Source organism: Solanum verrucosum, unplaced genomic scaffold, assembly GCF_900185275.1.
Source record: "Solanum verrucosum unplaced genomic scaffold, falcon-dt-bn FXZP01000182.1, whole genome shotgun sequence".
NCBI classification, from domain to species: domain Eukaryota; kingdom Viridiplantae; phylum Streptophyta; class Magnoliopsida; order Solanales; family Solanaceae; genus Solanum; species Solanum verrucosum.
The window spans coordinates 3,167,867-3,183,532 of NW_026020378.1; the positions used below are offsets into that span (position 1 = coordinate 3,167,867).

At 33.3% G+C, this 15,666-nt stretch overlaps 1 protein-coding gene and 1 long non-coding RNA gene across 3 annotated transcripts; both read left to right on the forward strand.

The window, feature by feature from the left end:
- Positions 1–5,118: 5,118 nt before the first annotated feature.
- On the forward strand, positions 5,119–6,523 carry LOC125838746 (uncharacterized). Its single transcript, XR_007443601.1, has 2 exons — positions 5,119–5,236; positions 6,185–6,523. It is a non-coding gene; the product is annotated as an uncharacterized LOC125838746 (long non-coding RNA).
- A 6,564-nt stretch (positions 6,524–13,087) lies between these two features.
- On the forward strand, positions 13,088–14,265 carry LOC125838674 (F-box/LRR-repeat protein 4-like). 2 transcript variants are annotated; one of them, XM_049517713.1, is made up of 2 exons: positions 13,114–13,208; positions 13,334–14,265. In XM_049517713.1, exon 2 carries the CDS (start codon positions 13,443–13,445, stop codon positions 14,175–14,177), a length of 735 nt encoding a protein of 244 aa, XP_049373670.1. In that variant the 5' UTR covers positions 13,114–13,208; positions 13,334–13,442; the 3' UTR covers positions 14,178–14,265. The 2 variants fall into 2 exon arrangements, with proteins under 2 accessions (XP_049373669.1, XP_049373670.1); XM_049517712.1 differs by having other exon boundaries at positions 13,088–14,265.
- The last annotated feature ends 1,401 nt before the right edge of the window (positions 14,266–15,666 follow it).

The window sequence follows — 15,666 nt, forward strand, 5'->3', positions numbered from 1 at the left end:
GGTTTCATAGATAGTAGTGTTTTGAGGAGTCTTTTCCATTTCCATTGTTAATGCTTAAGACTTGAGTTGCCTTCTTTTGGCTAGTTGAATGTTTCCAAACATTTCTGAGTTTATTTATTTTTAAGACAAATGAGTAAATCTTTCCTCTTGAGTTCATATATTGTTGAGTAAGTCTTCTGCTGAGTATTGAGCCAGGCCAAAGGTTCGTTTGGGACCAGCAATGGTTCTTGAGTGTCTGTCACGTTCAGAGTGTATGCTCAGGGGTGACACCGAGTCCAATAATATACCAATATAGCCATAACAACATCATAACATAATCACCATAATCAGGATATGAAGGAATTATAAAGGAACGACAACCAAAAGGGTGACTCAAGGATTTCCGCTTTTACCCAAAAGAACCCTAAATAAAACAAAGGTCCACCTACGACTATAACTAATAACTAAGGTCACATACACTAGAGGAGGGTACCAAATCGTAGCAATCACTACAAGGAGCAACCAATAATGTCACTCCCCGAGCTTACACCCTGGACGTGGCCGACACTCGAGAACCATTGTTGATCCCCAAACGCGTACCCTTGGCCTGCCTGACTACTTTAAAGTTATGAATCTATTCCATCTTTTTTAAACTAGTCTTTATTCACTTTACTCTAATATTAGGGAAATGCTAATCTCTTGGCTACTAAACTCTCCATGTGCAGGTACTAAGATTCTTTCTAGGGCTTCTTTATGAGGTACTTCTCTTAATATCTTTCTGCTTCTATAAAAGTCTTTCTATTATCATTACCAGTGTTGGCTTATAAGGCCGCTTTATCTAAATCGTAAGGGGGGGGGGATACTTGCATTAGCCTACTTCTTGTTGACAACTTGAATTTACTATCTAGGCACACATGAAAAATTATAAACTTAATTAGAACCTTGTCTAACTACATACGATCTCGGTTACACATCTTAATGCTCTTACTAATCTAAATACCTATCCACACTTCATTCCTCTTATCTTAGAGTCATAATAACACACTTGTATCACTCACATTTATCATAAAGTAACACCTTAATTCTTCACCTAATTTATGTCAAACCTATTAGATCAGATCATAAAACTAACATCATCACCCTCATGTTGCCATCCTTTTTATCACGATACTCATCTCAAATTCAAGCGTAGTGTCTAGGTTTAAACACAAATATCTATATAATTTCTCACATACTATACTAACTTACAACCACTAGATAAAATTAAGAAACATTCACCCACTAAGACCTCATGACACGTAGTTAATTTTATCTCCAGTCTACCTATTTACATATTACCGTCACATTCCCTTTTACAACTTAAGTACTATTTATACATACATCAATATCTAATAAGTTCTATAGCCCTTTGAATATCATGAGGTTCTACATTTGAAAATCATAAGCTTAGATTAGATGTATCACCTAATGAACAATTTTCTCTTCTATTCAACACCTATACATGGTCTTCACTAACATAATATCACATCGACATAAACTCTTTTCTAGTTAAAGTATACTCTAACTCATCCTGACTAGTAACTATTCCTCTGCCTTTTATAATGAAATCTACACCAAATCATCACTTCTTAGCCTACTCATAAGGGAAAACTACCCATTGAAGACTTACTGGATATATGAATGCAACAACATAATTTTCTTCATCATTATCTCCCTTTCTTAGATTACTACACCTCTAAATGCATTTTTCTAATTCTGAGCATTTCTACTACTATTTACTCATAGTATCGTGCACTATCTTTCGGGTAAAAATACTACCCAACCATTTTAAAACACATTTCCCTCATAAGGGTCTCATCTGAAAAGAGGTTTAGAGAAAAAACACTCTAGGGTACATATCAGTTTTAGCTCGAACGCACGATTCATATGAATAAGAGAGTATTCTTTTGAATCCAAACACTTAAGCTCATTCATGGGCTTCTCTCAAGTCCCTTTGTAGTCTTTTGAATTTCTGAAGACTTCATATGAGAGTAAATCATCGATAATGATCTGAGCTTTGCTATTTTGAACCACCTTGAGTATAAGAGGTAGTTGAATCAATTTGAGAAACACACGAGTCTGAATAAGAAACATGCATATCTTCATCAATTCACCTTTCTTAGTTCAAAAGCTTCATCATATGGTCAAAACCTACAAATCATAGATTATGCATGGATTCAAGTGAATTCAACTTAGAAACATGCAATTATCTCAATTCATGCATAAAAAGACATAAAACAATCAATTGTATCATTAATGAAAGGAACCATGAGATTGAAGAAAAACCCTACTTTCAATTGTAGATTTGAACTTGTAAAATTAGGGAATTTAGGAACCCTATGGAGAAAAGAACTCCATAGGTGAATACAATCATACCTTGATGTCAAAGGCCCACAATCAATGGAGAATCAGAGACTTGATCTCGAAACCTTAGACTTCTTCTTCAAGCTTTAGAGAGAGAAATATTTGGGGAAAACTTTGATCAACTTTGAGAATTAGGAGAATTCGTTCAATTGGGTAATTTGGGGGTTTAAAATGTTTATATAGGGCTCAGGATAGAGGGTAAAATGACATAGTATTGAGTTAGAATAATAAGGAAAAGACCCAGAAGCCCTTAAAATCAGAGGCGTATCCAGGAATTCGTCAAGATGGGTGCACGAATACAAAAAAATGCATCTTAAATATAAATTTGATAAGTTTGACTTTTAGGTTCTTAATATGAACCATTAAATTTTAAAAATTATAGGTCCAAAATATAATAATACTATTAGTTTTAAATTTTAATATACACATTTGATTTAATTATATAAAAATCATTCAGTGCAAAGTTTTTTAGGAACTTCCAATGTAAGGCACTTGAAAATTTTGAAAGATTAAAGGAAAAAAAACAAAAGAAAAATTAGTTGAAACATCAAAAGTATAATCGATAACCACTTTGGGAGGTGTTACTCAAAAGGACAAGATATATATAAGACTTAAATTTTTATCCTTACTTAGAGAGGTGCACTCAATCATTATTGTATTATTATATGACACTTTAAACGCGGGTTCACACATTTATATTTAAATATTTTTTAAAAATATAACACTATTATATATGATCTAGAGAGTGGAGCATGGGTTCACGTGAACAGTTGGACCTATGTTTCATAGGTCCAACTACGGACCGTCCTGGTGAACCATTGGTGGGGTTCAGGGACTTGTTTTGTCCCTGGACCTTCAAACGATGGAGCCCATGTAGGTTGGTAGGTCTACCTACAGACCGTACATGGCCAACGTAGGTCCTAACAATTTTGAAAATACTTTACTTCTTTTTCCCTGTCACCTACGGATGCCACCTACCGTCCCTAAGTGCTCTTACCAACCGTAGGTGGGAACCGTCGATCACACCTGCAACCCAAAACTACATTTTTTCCATTCTTTTCAAATCCGAGGTGTTACAACCTGTAACTGTTACCTTCGGGGGCACACTAAGTAAATCTTCTTTATGCAATAGCTTGCAAATTATACGACAAATTTGCACTATTCAAGTGAAAAAAATCAATCGATTAGAAAAAGATCAGGTGCGATTCGATTCTTATTCTCTCTTATGGAATACTCGTGCTATACCAACTCAACCATGCTTGTGGGTTAAGAAAATCTTATATAAGGTGAATTTATTAAAATAAGAAAACCAGTTAATTTTACACACAATCTATTTTAGTCTTAAACCTAAGGGTAATTCGATAGCTAGTAAAAAAATAAATTGTTCGTGTACTAATTTTTGGGGAAAAGGCTCTGAAAAATACTTCAACTTTGGCCGAAATTATTGTTACGATATCAAACTTTATGGAGGACCTTTTATCCCCCTGCACTATTTAATAGTGTATTTTAAAGGTATATGTGTCCACGTGGACACATTACTATTTATAATGATGGAATATTTATGATGTCCACGTGGGCACATATATACCTTTAAAACACACTATTAAATAGTGCAGGGGAGAAAAATGTCCTTTCCAAAGTTCGGTATTGTTACAACAAATTCGATCAAAGTTCGGATATATTTCAAACCTTTTCCCCTAATTTTTGTACAAGTTATACAATGTTTGGTAGATCATTAGGAAATAAGTTATTCATGTATAAAATTAATTTGACATTTGATTCACAATTTGGAAATCCACATAACTAATACATGTATTTAGATTATGTAATATATATGGAGGACTAAAATGATAACTTTTATATATATACATTAAGCACTATTACTTGATATATAAGGACTAAAATTATCCAATTCCAATAAATTAAAGACCATTTTGATCATTTTAGCAACTGTTTAGTCAGATAATGTAAAAGAAAAATATCTGACAATTGTTTTACTCTCAACAATGTGCTTCTTATGAGTGTTCATGGGGATCTCTGCCCATCTCTGCCGGAAAAGTTGGTTAATGAAAATTCTGGTGTACTTCTCCATCTTATCAGTGTTCGTAGGGAGATCGATTCACATTAATTAGGTATTTTCTAATCTTTCCCCAATATTATTAAAACATTTGTTAGATGTATAAATTTGATTGATCGGAAATTCAATGTGATCTTTTGGTTCTAATTGTTAGACGTATAAATTTGATTGAAGACTACCTTAAATTTGATACTGCTTGCAAATCCTAGCGGCTAGCATTCTAGCCTCCAGGACAATTTTAATAGTAATATTTCAATGGCAACTTTTATGCAATCTATTATAGCAGTTGCATCCAAGTTTGTGATGTCGTTGGCGTTGAACCTGGTAAAAGTCATATCATAGTGCAGCTAGAACCATGGATTGATGGTAAGTATTACATCCTAGAATCACTAGGATCATTATTTGTAGTTGCGCAATGAGGTTTTGATTTAAGGTGCGTCAAAGATGATTGCGAAAGGATTCCACTAATGCTCATACAAGTTGAAGCTGATGATGAGGGAATAAGTCCTACGCTTGCAGGACAAAAACTTTTATGTTTTCCAGATTGATTTAGATGATTGCAAAAACAACTAGGGATAAGGGGACAGAGCTTTCCGGGAATCAAGCCCAATCATATTTATTTTATAGATAATTGTTTGGGTGCTTACCCCTAGTTTAAGGTGGCAGCTTGGACATAGGGATGTTAAACTAGCAGATGGTAATATCCAGCTACATTATGATGGTGTTTCCCTCAATCATGTTTGTTATCCAATTTGGGTCACACCAAATCCTTTGTGAGTGAGTCTTTTTTCTATATTTACTCTTTTGTTATTCTATATGTTCTTGTTTTACCCCGGAAGTCGACTAGATTTTTTAAAAGAGTATTTACAATCTTATTTACCTTCAGACTTGGCTGATGCATCTTCAAGGTATGTTGTGTTGGAATGCACTACTGCCTTCTAATCTTCACTACATCCTTAGTGAATAAAAAAAAGAAACAAATGGTTGAAGGATTTAAAAAATTAAAATGTTTAATAGATTTGTAAATTAGTTTTCTTTTTGAAAGTAATGGAACATTCTGATGTCTCATTGGATTACTTGGAAGCCTCTTAGAAGGTTCCAAATTTCACTGATGATGTTAATATTAGGAAGAGATGCGACAAATATACTGACAGAGAAACAATTAAATGCAAGAAGTAGATTGTTTACTGTTGTTTTGGATCCTCAATGTTGTGTGACCTGAGACTAAATTATTTGGTCCTTTTCTGCTTTTCTGTTTAGTGCCAACAGTAAATGTTGTGTTGATAAAGAAATCACCCTATTTCAAGTGATGATATCCATATTTGTATAGTGATCTGGTTTTATCATTATTATTTTTTTCTTGTAATTTCTCTGCTATATTAACCCTCTATACATGGACTATCTTACCTTATCAGACTGGTTAAGTCACAGTCATTAGAAAATAACAGGCCAACAAATATTTATATAGATGTACTTGATATAAAGTTTTTGGCTGTTTGCCTATGTCTTGTCAACAATTTGCATGTTTAACTCCCCGATGACTATGAGAAGTTTGTACACTAGAATGTCTTATCTTTAGTTTGAGTAAATCCATGGAATCTGAAACCTTAGAGTTCAAAATAACACTCTTCAGAATAGGATATGAGGAAGATATTGCTCTTTAACTGTTATGTCTCTTTTATTATTGTTTTTGGCCGTTTATTTACCGTCACACTTTTTTGACAGGCATCCGCATGATCCATCAAATCCAGTTAAATCTGGTGATGTTCATAAGATTATTGAGAATCTTTCCTAGAAGCAGAGGCTTATGACTCAAGTTATTTTGAATGTTAAAAATGTAGCATAATTTGCACCTACACATCTAGTGTAAGTTAGTTTTGTTGTTCAACGCTAAATCATATTGTATTTTAACTGCTCTATGTACAGGGGGAATTCTTACTTTTTGCACAACTACTATCTAACTTAAGCTTATCATATTATGTTAGATATTGTGAAACAATGTGATCATGTTAGTAAAGCTAAAAAAACTCCTTTGAGTTATCAAAAGTATCCGTTGGATCAAAATTTATCGTTCCTCTTTACAATTACAAGATCATGTTCTAGCTTTGAGAAAGGGGGCTTCTTGTAGTAACTTGTATCGCTAATGGACATTGTTTAAGGTAATGATAATGAAGGAAGCAAATCTGGAGTGATATTAAAAAAATAGTTTGAGACTAAGACGTAGTTTGTGTTGTATTACCAAATGAATAATGATAAACACGTGCTTCACAAACAAGTCATACCTACAAGTAATTCTTCATGCAATTAATATGAAGGGGGTAGGAAAAGGCAAAAGAAACTATGATTTTTTCTTAGTGGAAATATATCAAGATACTACTACAATCAATACATTAAGTTTTGTGATTGTTTCAACTTCTTGTTGTTTATCTTTTCATATGTAAAATATGTGATTGATGAATAAAGATAAAAGGGCTATCTATAGTTAACATATTTTTGTTGTCAATCATAACTCACCAAAATTTTCATTTTTTGAGTTAATGTTGTGTCATCAGAAAATCACAAACTAATGGGTCATTTGGGTGCTTGTTAGAATGTGGAATTATTCATATATCAAAATTAACATAATTAGTACTATGTTTGGTAGCGTTACATTTGTTAAAGATTCCACATACCAAGTACGGTGTTTAGTTACATGTTTGCAATCCCACATTACTAATTTGGAAAAAAAGTTGTGTGTTTGCCAAATTTATTTGAATGAATTAATCCTTACAAGGATAAATTTATAACTCTATGACTTAAAAAGTTAAAGGGGTAAATTTGAAAAAAAAATCATAAATTTTTAAAATATTTATGATATCTTATTAAGTTTTGACTTTAGGCCACTAAGGGGTCGTTTGGTATAGTGTATAAGAATAATGCTAAATAGAGTGTATTAGTAATGCTTGCATTAGCAATGCATATATTAGTTATGCTTGCATTAATTATACATAGATTATTTTTAATGCATTGTTTGGTTTGATTGAAAATATTAATGTATTAACTGTAGTAGTATTCATTGCATGAAGAATGCTTTTCTTCCCCCTTTATGTTCATTGCATGAATAATACTTGTAGGTATCACTTCTTTGTGAAACACATGCGTACAATTACTCATTTGGTAAAACAACAAAACTATGTCTCAATCTCAAACTAATTTGCGTGTCGCTCCATTTTTACCCCTTCATTATCATGACCTCGAAGAATGTCCTTAGCGATGCAAGTTACTATAAGAAGTCCCCTTTCAAGAAGCTAGAACAGTGACCTTGTAATTGTAAAGAGAGATGAATTTTTTTAACATGATTGCATTGCCTCATAATAGCTAACAAAATATGATACACTAAAGTTAAATAGAGCAACAATAACAATTCCACCTTGTGTATAGAGTTGTTAAAATACGACATGCTTTAGCGATGAGCAACAAAACTAACTTACATTAGATGTGTAGCTGCAAATTATGTTACATTCTTTAACATCCAAAATAACTTAAGTCACACGCTTGCGCTTCTGGGCAAGATTTAGAAAACAAGTCATCCACCTAGCTACCAAAAGAAATGTCTTTAGTGGCAATTAATTGAATGTCACTATATTCCTTTGCTCAACAATTAGACAATAAATGGGAATGAAGACCTTTTCACTGTCCATTGAAGAGATTAGCCACAAAATGTTGGTACTAAATAGAGTAATACAAATAACTGAAAGTGATTTTTTCCTAATTTTATCTTCCCTCCACCTTTTTGTATGTTCCCTCCCTCCTTGTAAACTGAGAACAAACAGAAATCTAAAATCCCAGTCTCCTATTCTCCGATTATTCAGTGCATCTGCAATTGTTTCGTCAGGGATTTTGGATTTGTGGTGGATTTTAGATGTTCTGGATAGGAACAATGTGGAAGAGGAAGGTGAGTGTGTTTGATGTGGTGGATGAATCGTTGGCGTTGGCGAAGAAAGCCAATGGTGGAGACAGCATGACGCCTTCGATCAACACGTAATATGAAAATCCTTACTCACAGTGATTCTATGAGATTTTGTAGAAGACGGAGACTCTTCCGATATAGCATCAAAAAAAGTTCTCAAGCTGATGAATATCCAATCAACGGCTGTCGTCACCAGGTAATTCGAATCATCTCTCCCTCACTCTATCTATCTCTATCTCTTCTCCCTTAGTTTTGATTTTTCTTTATTGTTTATGGCTCTCTATCTGCCTTGCCTCTTGTCAGTTCTGATTGTCGCCAGCTTGCATACTCAAGTCCTAGGTTTGGTTTTGATTTTCTCTTCTTTTTTTTTTTGTCTATTTTAGTTTTTGTTGATATTATATTTTTAATAAACTTTTGCCCTTGTGGTTTGCTTTAGATTATCTTAATGATTATTATTATACAAGTACCAAACTATGTGCATATAGTTGTATGTTATGTGGTTGCGATGAAATATTTTGCATCGCCTCAGTGCCTTGATTAATTCAGTGGAGCGAGGGTTGTAATACTTTGCTATTTACTCAGAAAACGACACTACTTTATAATTCTAATGAATTTTTTTCCTTTTTGTTCACTTCTACAATATACGTATTGTCGTTCTCTGGTGGATTTGGTAATAATTATGTAGGAGTAAACCCAAAAGCCTTCAAATTGGAGGAGAATAATATGTAATAACCCAAAACTCAATATACGTACTGTCATTCTTTAGTGGACTGGTTATTGTTCATTTGACAAGAAAATGTCATTTCTCTTGTATTAAGAAATATTGTTTAGTGTTCTTTCATGGCTGCTGATATGTTGAAGTCTATTAAATTCTAATTAATAATTGCTTCCTTTTCTTATATGTGTTTTTTCCTCTCTGATCTTTTTCAGAAAATAGCTGAGATGGCTCGCTCACATGGTTCTCTTGTACTGGTAGGTAACAACAGTATTATGTAGTACCTTGTATCATCCCATCCTTTGAACCTTGGAGCAGGTATCTGCAGATACTTCTTGTTATGGTAACATGAACCTTCTTGTGTTAACATTCTCAAAGTGCTGGTTACCTTAAATGGTCCATTATATTTCAGATATTGTGATGCATTCAACAACTAAGTTTATAACTCGCCATTGTGATTTGATGGGGGGGGGGGGCGTACTTGTGGTCACAGGAGAAAGATTTTTCTTCTTATGTTCATGGCTTGATTTACGCTTGTCATATGCTTTCTCATCATCTGTAGTGCCCTTGAGTTGCTTCATGGCCAAAACTATCAGATTACCCTGATTGAATAAAAAAAAAAAAAAACCGTCTCAAGTACTAAGTGTCTGTTGCATAATTATTAATTTACCTCAATGTAACACTAGAAATTTCTAAACAATAGTAGTTTGGAGCGCAAAACTCATGTTTTACTTAGAAACAGATTTAGGTTCATGCTAATATTATTCTGAAACATACAAATCAATTTCTTTTGTTGCACCATGAATAGTTGTCTAGCTCTCAATCTGCTGAAGATCCATTTTGCTTACCGAAGCTGTGAGAGTGACTTGATTGTCAATTTTTTGTTGTTGCACTATGAACAGTGGTCTAGCTCGCAAGAGGTTGGTTGACATAAGCATGGAGTCATTACTCCTCTCTCATAGCACTTGGTTACTCTGCAGGAGTTATCTGGTGGTGACCAGTGGACACAATCTTGGTCCCGAAGCTGTGATAATTGTATTCATTCTGTAGGTTTGTTGAATCCATTATCTTCCAAAGGTTTAATAATCACGCTAGACCTGTAAACTTCCTTCCAGGTACGCGGTTGTGATCACATGATGAGTTGGAAATCCTAGTCGTCTTGGAACTTCCAGTAAGACTTGTCTTGTTGTGATGAATCACAAGACAAGTTTGAATGTGCAAATTGAGACTTCATTGAGAACATAGGTGTATGAGAAGGATAAGCAGACAGAACTGATAAAGTTTGATGCGGCAATTGGATTTGAACTCCGGAGAAGGGATGTAACCAATTTTACTTTTTTTTGGACTTCACTTTTACTCGACTAAACTGTTGGGAAAACTATCAAAATAGTCCTTAATGGGGTTGGATTATTCTAGTCTTTCATATATATTAATATATATGTATGTAATTGAAATAGTTTTTGATGTATAGTAAAAGTGATCCCTCCGTTTATCAGAGTCCGGAGCCAAAAAGGCAAAAAAAATTGTCAAAAATTCCAAAAGGGCACATCAAATTTTTTTAAAACCAAAAGGGCAAAATCGCTCCTGACAAAGCGACTTCCCTTTGACACAATGACGAAAAATTGCTGCCTTAGCAGCGATTTTGTAATTTTTTTTTCCTTACACATCGCTGCAGGGGCAGCATTTTTCATGCCTAGTGCTATTATTTTCATGCCTATTGTTAATTATTAATAATATAAAAATGATAAACAAGACGGACATTATACTCAATAAAATTGTTGAAGCATGAGGAAAATTGAATTATATATCATAAATAATAATAAAAGAATATTAAATTTTTTTGAGAAAATCGCTGCTAAGGCAACGATTTTTATTTTTTTAACGTACGACAACTTTTGTCAGAAGAAAATCGCTCCTAACGGAGCGATTTTTCCCTTTTGGTTAATTTTTTTTTGATGTGCCGTTTTAGTTTTTTAAAAGAAAAAAGTTGCCCTTTTGGCTCCAGACTCCCATTTATCATATATAAATAAAAGAATTTTTGATGTATAAAAAAAGTGATTTCATTTATACCATGTAATTGAAATGGTTTGGTAGTTTTTAATTTATAGAAAAAGTGATTCATCTAGTTTTCTACATACTTTGAAATAGTCTTTACTGTTTAGAAAAAGTGATTCATCTTGCCCTTTATATATACTGTGTAATTAAAATAGGTCTTAATATATGAAAAACTGATCATTTTAGTCATTCATATTTACCTTGTAATAAAAATAGTCATTATATTGGAAAAAATGATCATTTTAGTTATGAGTCATAAAACTCATCTTTGTGCGCTTACTTCAATATGGGTACCAGACACCAGATAGAAAAATAAAATAAAAAATTAATACTATTCCTTTATGGGTTGGTATAAAGGAAAACAATGTTTTTCAATTATTTCATGTTTGGTTTAAAGGAAAGCAATGTTTCTCAATTATTTCATAAATGTTTTCAAAATCAATGCTATGAATTAGTCAAGGTCTTGTCCACGTTCGGATATCGAGATTGAGATAGGGGTTGGTATAAAGGAAAACAATATTTTTCAATTTTTTTTTATGTTTGGTTGGCTTAAATATTTTTTAAAATGTTTTCTAAATCAATATTTTGAATCGGTCTTGTCTAGGTTCGGATATCAGGATTGAGATTGGATCGCAGTTCGAATGTTGAATCCAAGTCATGTCTTAATGGAGTTTGGTTTCTAACTTATTTTCCACTTATAAACAACCAATTTTTCACTTATAAACAAACATGGATAAATTTTTTCATGAAATATTTTTTTTTTTGGTACCAAACAATTATTAATATGCAACATGCATTTTATATAGGGTTTGTCATTTAATATACGGAAAAGGGTCAAAATTGCCCCTGAACTATGCGAAATAGACTACTTATATCCTCAATTACATTTTGGGATAAAAAATACCCCCGCAGTTATCCCAGGAGACCACAAATACCCTCAAGAGTTAACACCCCAATTTTTTAGTGTCGTGGCAAGCCACATGAGACTAATCCCTTCACCTAAGCATTGTCAACTAAGATTCACAACAAAAGAACTTAACTTTTAGTGGCGACAAAGTCGCCACAAAATCCCAAAATATTGCCACTAAAGGTTATGAGTGATTTTTAGTGGCGACTAAGGCTCCAACAACCATTCGCTAGTAAAACCTATTTTTTCAACAAAAAAATATGATAATTAATTTTCGATTGTAACCTAATTTTCTAAAATAAATAAAACATCCAATATTATTACGAAAAATAATCAAAATTACTTCTTGATTCAAATCTCCTACTATATATATATATATAATGCATCATTGTACATTTTATACATTTACATATGACATAAAAATAAAACATATAGTGTCTTCAAACTCCTACTTAATCGATATCATATTTGGTTTTTTAAAAACAATGAAGAAAAAAACACAAAATTAGCATTTAATGTTAAAAAATTTTAGTGACGATTTTCTGGGCTTTTGTGGCGACTGTTGTTGCCGCTAAAGGTCTAGTTCTTTTGTTGTGAATCTTAGTTGGCAATGCTTAGGTGGAGGGATTAGTCCCATGTGGCTTGCCACGTCACTAAAAAATTGGGGTGTTAACTCTTGAGGGTATTTGTGGTCTCCTGGGATAATTGCGGGGGTATTTTTTATTCCAAAATGTAATGGAGGGTATAAGTGGTCTATTTCGCATAGTTCAGGAGCAATTTTGGCCCTTTTCCATTTAATATATCATGTAAAATGTGTGTTATTTATTTAATTTTATACAGGTGTTACTGGTTTGATTTTATACATGTCCAATATTAAAGGCATGTATAAGCTGATGCAAGAGAGCATATTTCTGTATTTATAAATGATCCAAATGAACAATGAAAAAAAAAATTCACTACAAATAAAGACACTATCTGCACTATGTAGCAATTGAGAATGGAAAATTTGGGAGATGATGTTTTAGCTTCGATAATGAGTAGGGTTCACGACTCTGCCTGTAGAAGATCCATTTCTCAAGTTTGTAAGCAGTGGCTCAGAATTGAAGGCTTAACTCGATCATCTGTACGTGTTTTTGAACCCAATCTTTTGCTTAATTTCCTTCCAAGATTCCCAAATTTGCTAAAATTTGATACATCTGAAGAAATCACGAATACCCATCTTGAAATTTTAGCTGAAAAATGTCCCAGGATCCAAATTCTTAACCTTAATTTCAAGAAAAAGAACAGATTTTATGATGAAAGGGATGAAAGTTTAATCTTGGATGATTTTGATGAAAATGGTTTGTGTTTCATCGCAATGGGTTGTTCTCATCTCAATACAGTTTCTTTGAGAAAGAGAAGTGGAGTTGGGGATGCTGGGGTTGTTTCTCTTGTTAGCTTTTTGCCTAAGTTGATATATTTAGACTTAAGTTTTTGTGACAAGGTTAGTGATGAAGCACTTAGAGTTATTGGAAGTGTTAGCTCTTTGAAGTACTTGAATCTACAGGGGTGTTGGTTGGTATCTGATGCGGGTTTGAAATCATTAACAGGAGGACCTCTTAGGATGACCTTGAAGAAACTAATTCTTGCTGAATGTGATAGGATTACGGATTGTGGGGTGTTGAGTTTGATGCAATTATGTTGCTTGGAGGAATTGGATTTGGCAGAATGTGGACCGAATGTGACTGATTTAGCTGGTGAGGCTATTGCTTCAAGTGAGAGTTTTAAGAGGTTGAACTTGTCATGGCTTGTAAATGTGTCTGATGCTACTGTTGTTGCTCTAGCTGAAGGTTGCAAGAATCTGGATGCTCTTAATTTAACTGGCTGTGAATTTGTCACTGGTGAAGGCGTCCGTACTTTGACAAAGCATGGGTCATTGAAAGAGCTCATTTTGACTAGTTGTGAAAAGCTTAGTGGATATGATTTGGAAGAGTTGGTACTAGGATGTCAAACATTAGAATACATTGTGGTTGACACAAGATTAAGGATGTGGGTACCTATGGAAGTGCAGGATAGTATCATGAGAGAACACTGTTGGATAGATTGGAAATAACAGGTGAAAGGGGAGTTGAATGTCTTGTTTCGAATGGATTAATATGTTTTCAGTGTCCTCTCTCATTTATGGATACCTCTTAGCAGTTTTAACCCGGGTCTTTCATTCACAGTTCCCCATCATTACCTCAGGTGCATATTCTGCCCAGATCCCATTATTTATTGTTGAAGTAGTCGTATTAGGAAAACAAATGTACAGGGTACTTTTTAATTAACTTGGCTACTCTGCTATTGTCATGGCCTATGGAAGCTTAACCTTGTGCATAGACATTGCAATTTTGATCCTGAAAATAGCTGAAATTTGAGATAGGGTAATCCAAGAATCACTTCCTTAAATGGAACTAAGCAAAAAATGAACGGAAGTTTATCTAAGCTTTGTTGAAAGTAGGACCACTTCTACTCTGTGGCCTGCTTCAGTTTCTCTAAGTTAACCTGTTGTACTCTAAACAAATGTAATTCTTCTCTAGAAAAAGGAAATAACCTATACCATTGCTGCAGTATCATGAACTATGCTTTGGTATAGCTTTCTTGTAATGCTTGACGTTCTCAGAATACACAGTTCCTCTTCTGTATTCTGTAATTCTTGAAAAGCTGGTTCAACTCAGGTAGGTAGAATGAGATCATGTACACCTTTGACAAATGCCCTACTTTACTAGAATATTTGGGCTGCAAATCACCTGACTTTCCAAATAGCACAATAGAAACATATCATGGAACCTCGTTCCTGAGAAAATTGAGCTTGCATTTTGGGCTGTTCATTGTTCGGTTTGGATCGGTTTTTGATTTAAACCAAAACCAAATCAATTTAGTCAGTTTTTAAATTTCTAAAGCCAAATCAAACTAAACCAAACCAAACCAAATAAATAAAAAACCATCAGTTTGGTTCGGTTTATAACTAGCTAATGATGAATTGCCAATAGTAAAATAACATTGACATGAGACAACTATTTCAAATGAACATTAGGAATCGACAAATTTCTCTTTACTATCACAAGATGAATGCATCTGAATATTTTATGATTTTTCAACAATATTCCAAAGTTTTAGCATGTTAATTTGCATAACTGTAGAGGTTACTCCATTTTACATGTCTAACATCCATAAAAGCAATATATAATTTTAAATAGAATGGTCTAATTGGGCAAGCCATTGAAGAGTAGATGGATGTCTTAGCAAAGAAAATTTAAGACTGGCAATACATCACACCACATATAGACGATTAGACGTGTTGGGTTTGGGCATATTTTTCAAGAATTTGAATTTATAAGTGTTATAATGCATGTGAAATAAGTAGAATAAAATCAAACTAATGATTAAAAGGTAATATTTATAATTATTAATGAAAAACTAATACTCTATCATATATTCAGATAGTTCAAAAATTTATGAATAGAATTTATCAGTTCAGTTATTTTTTCAGTTTTTTTAGTAAAACCAAGACCAAACCAAATATAGTAGGTATTTAAAGCTTAAAACCAAAGCAAACCAAT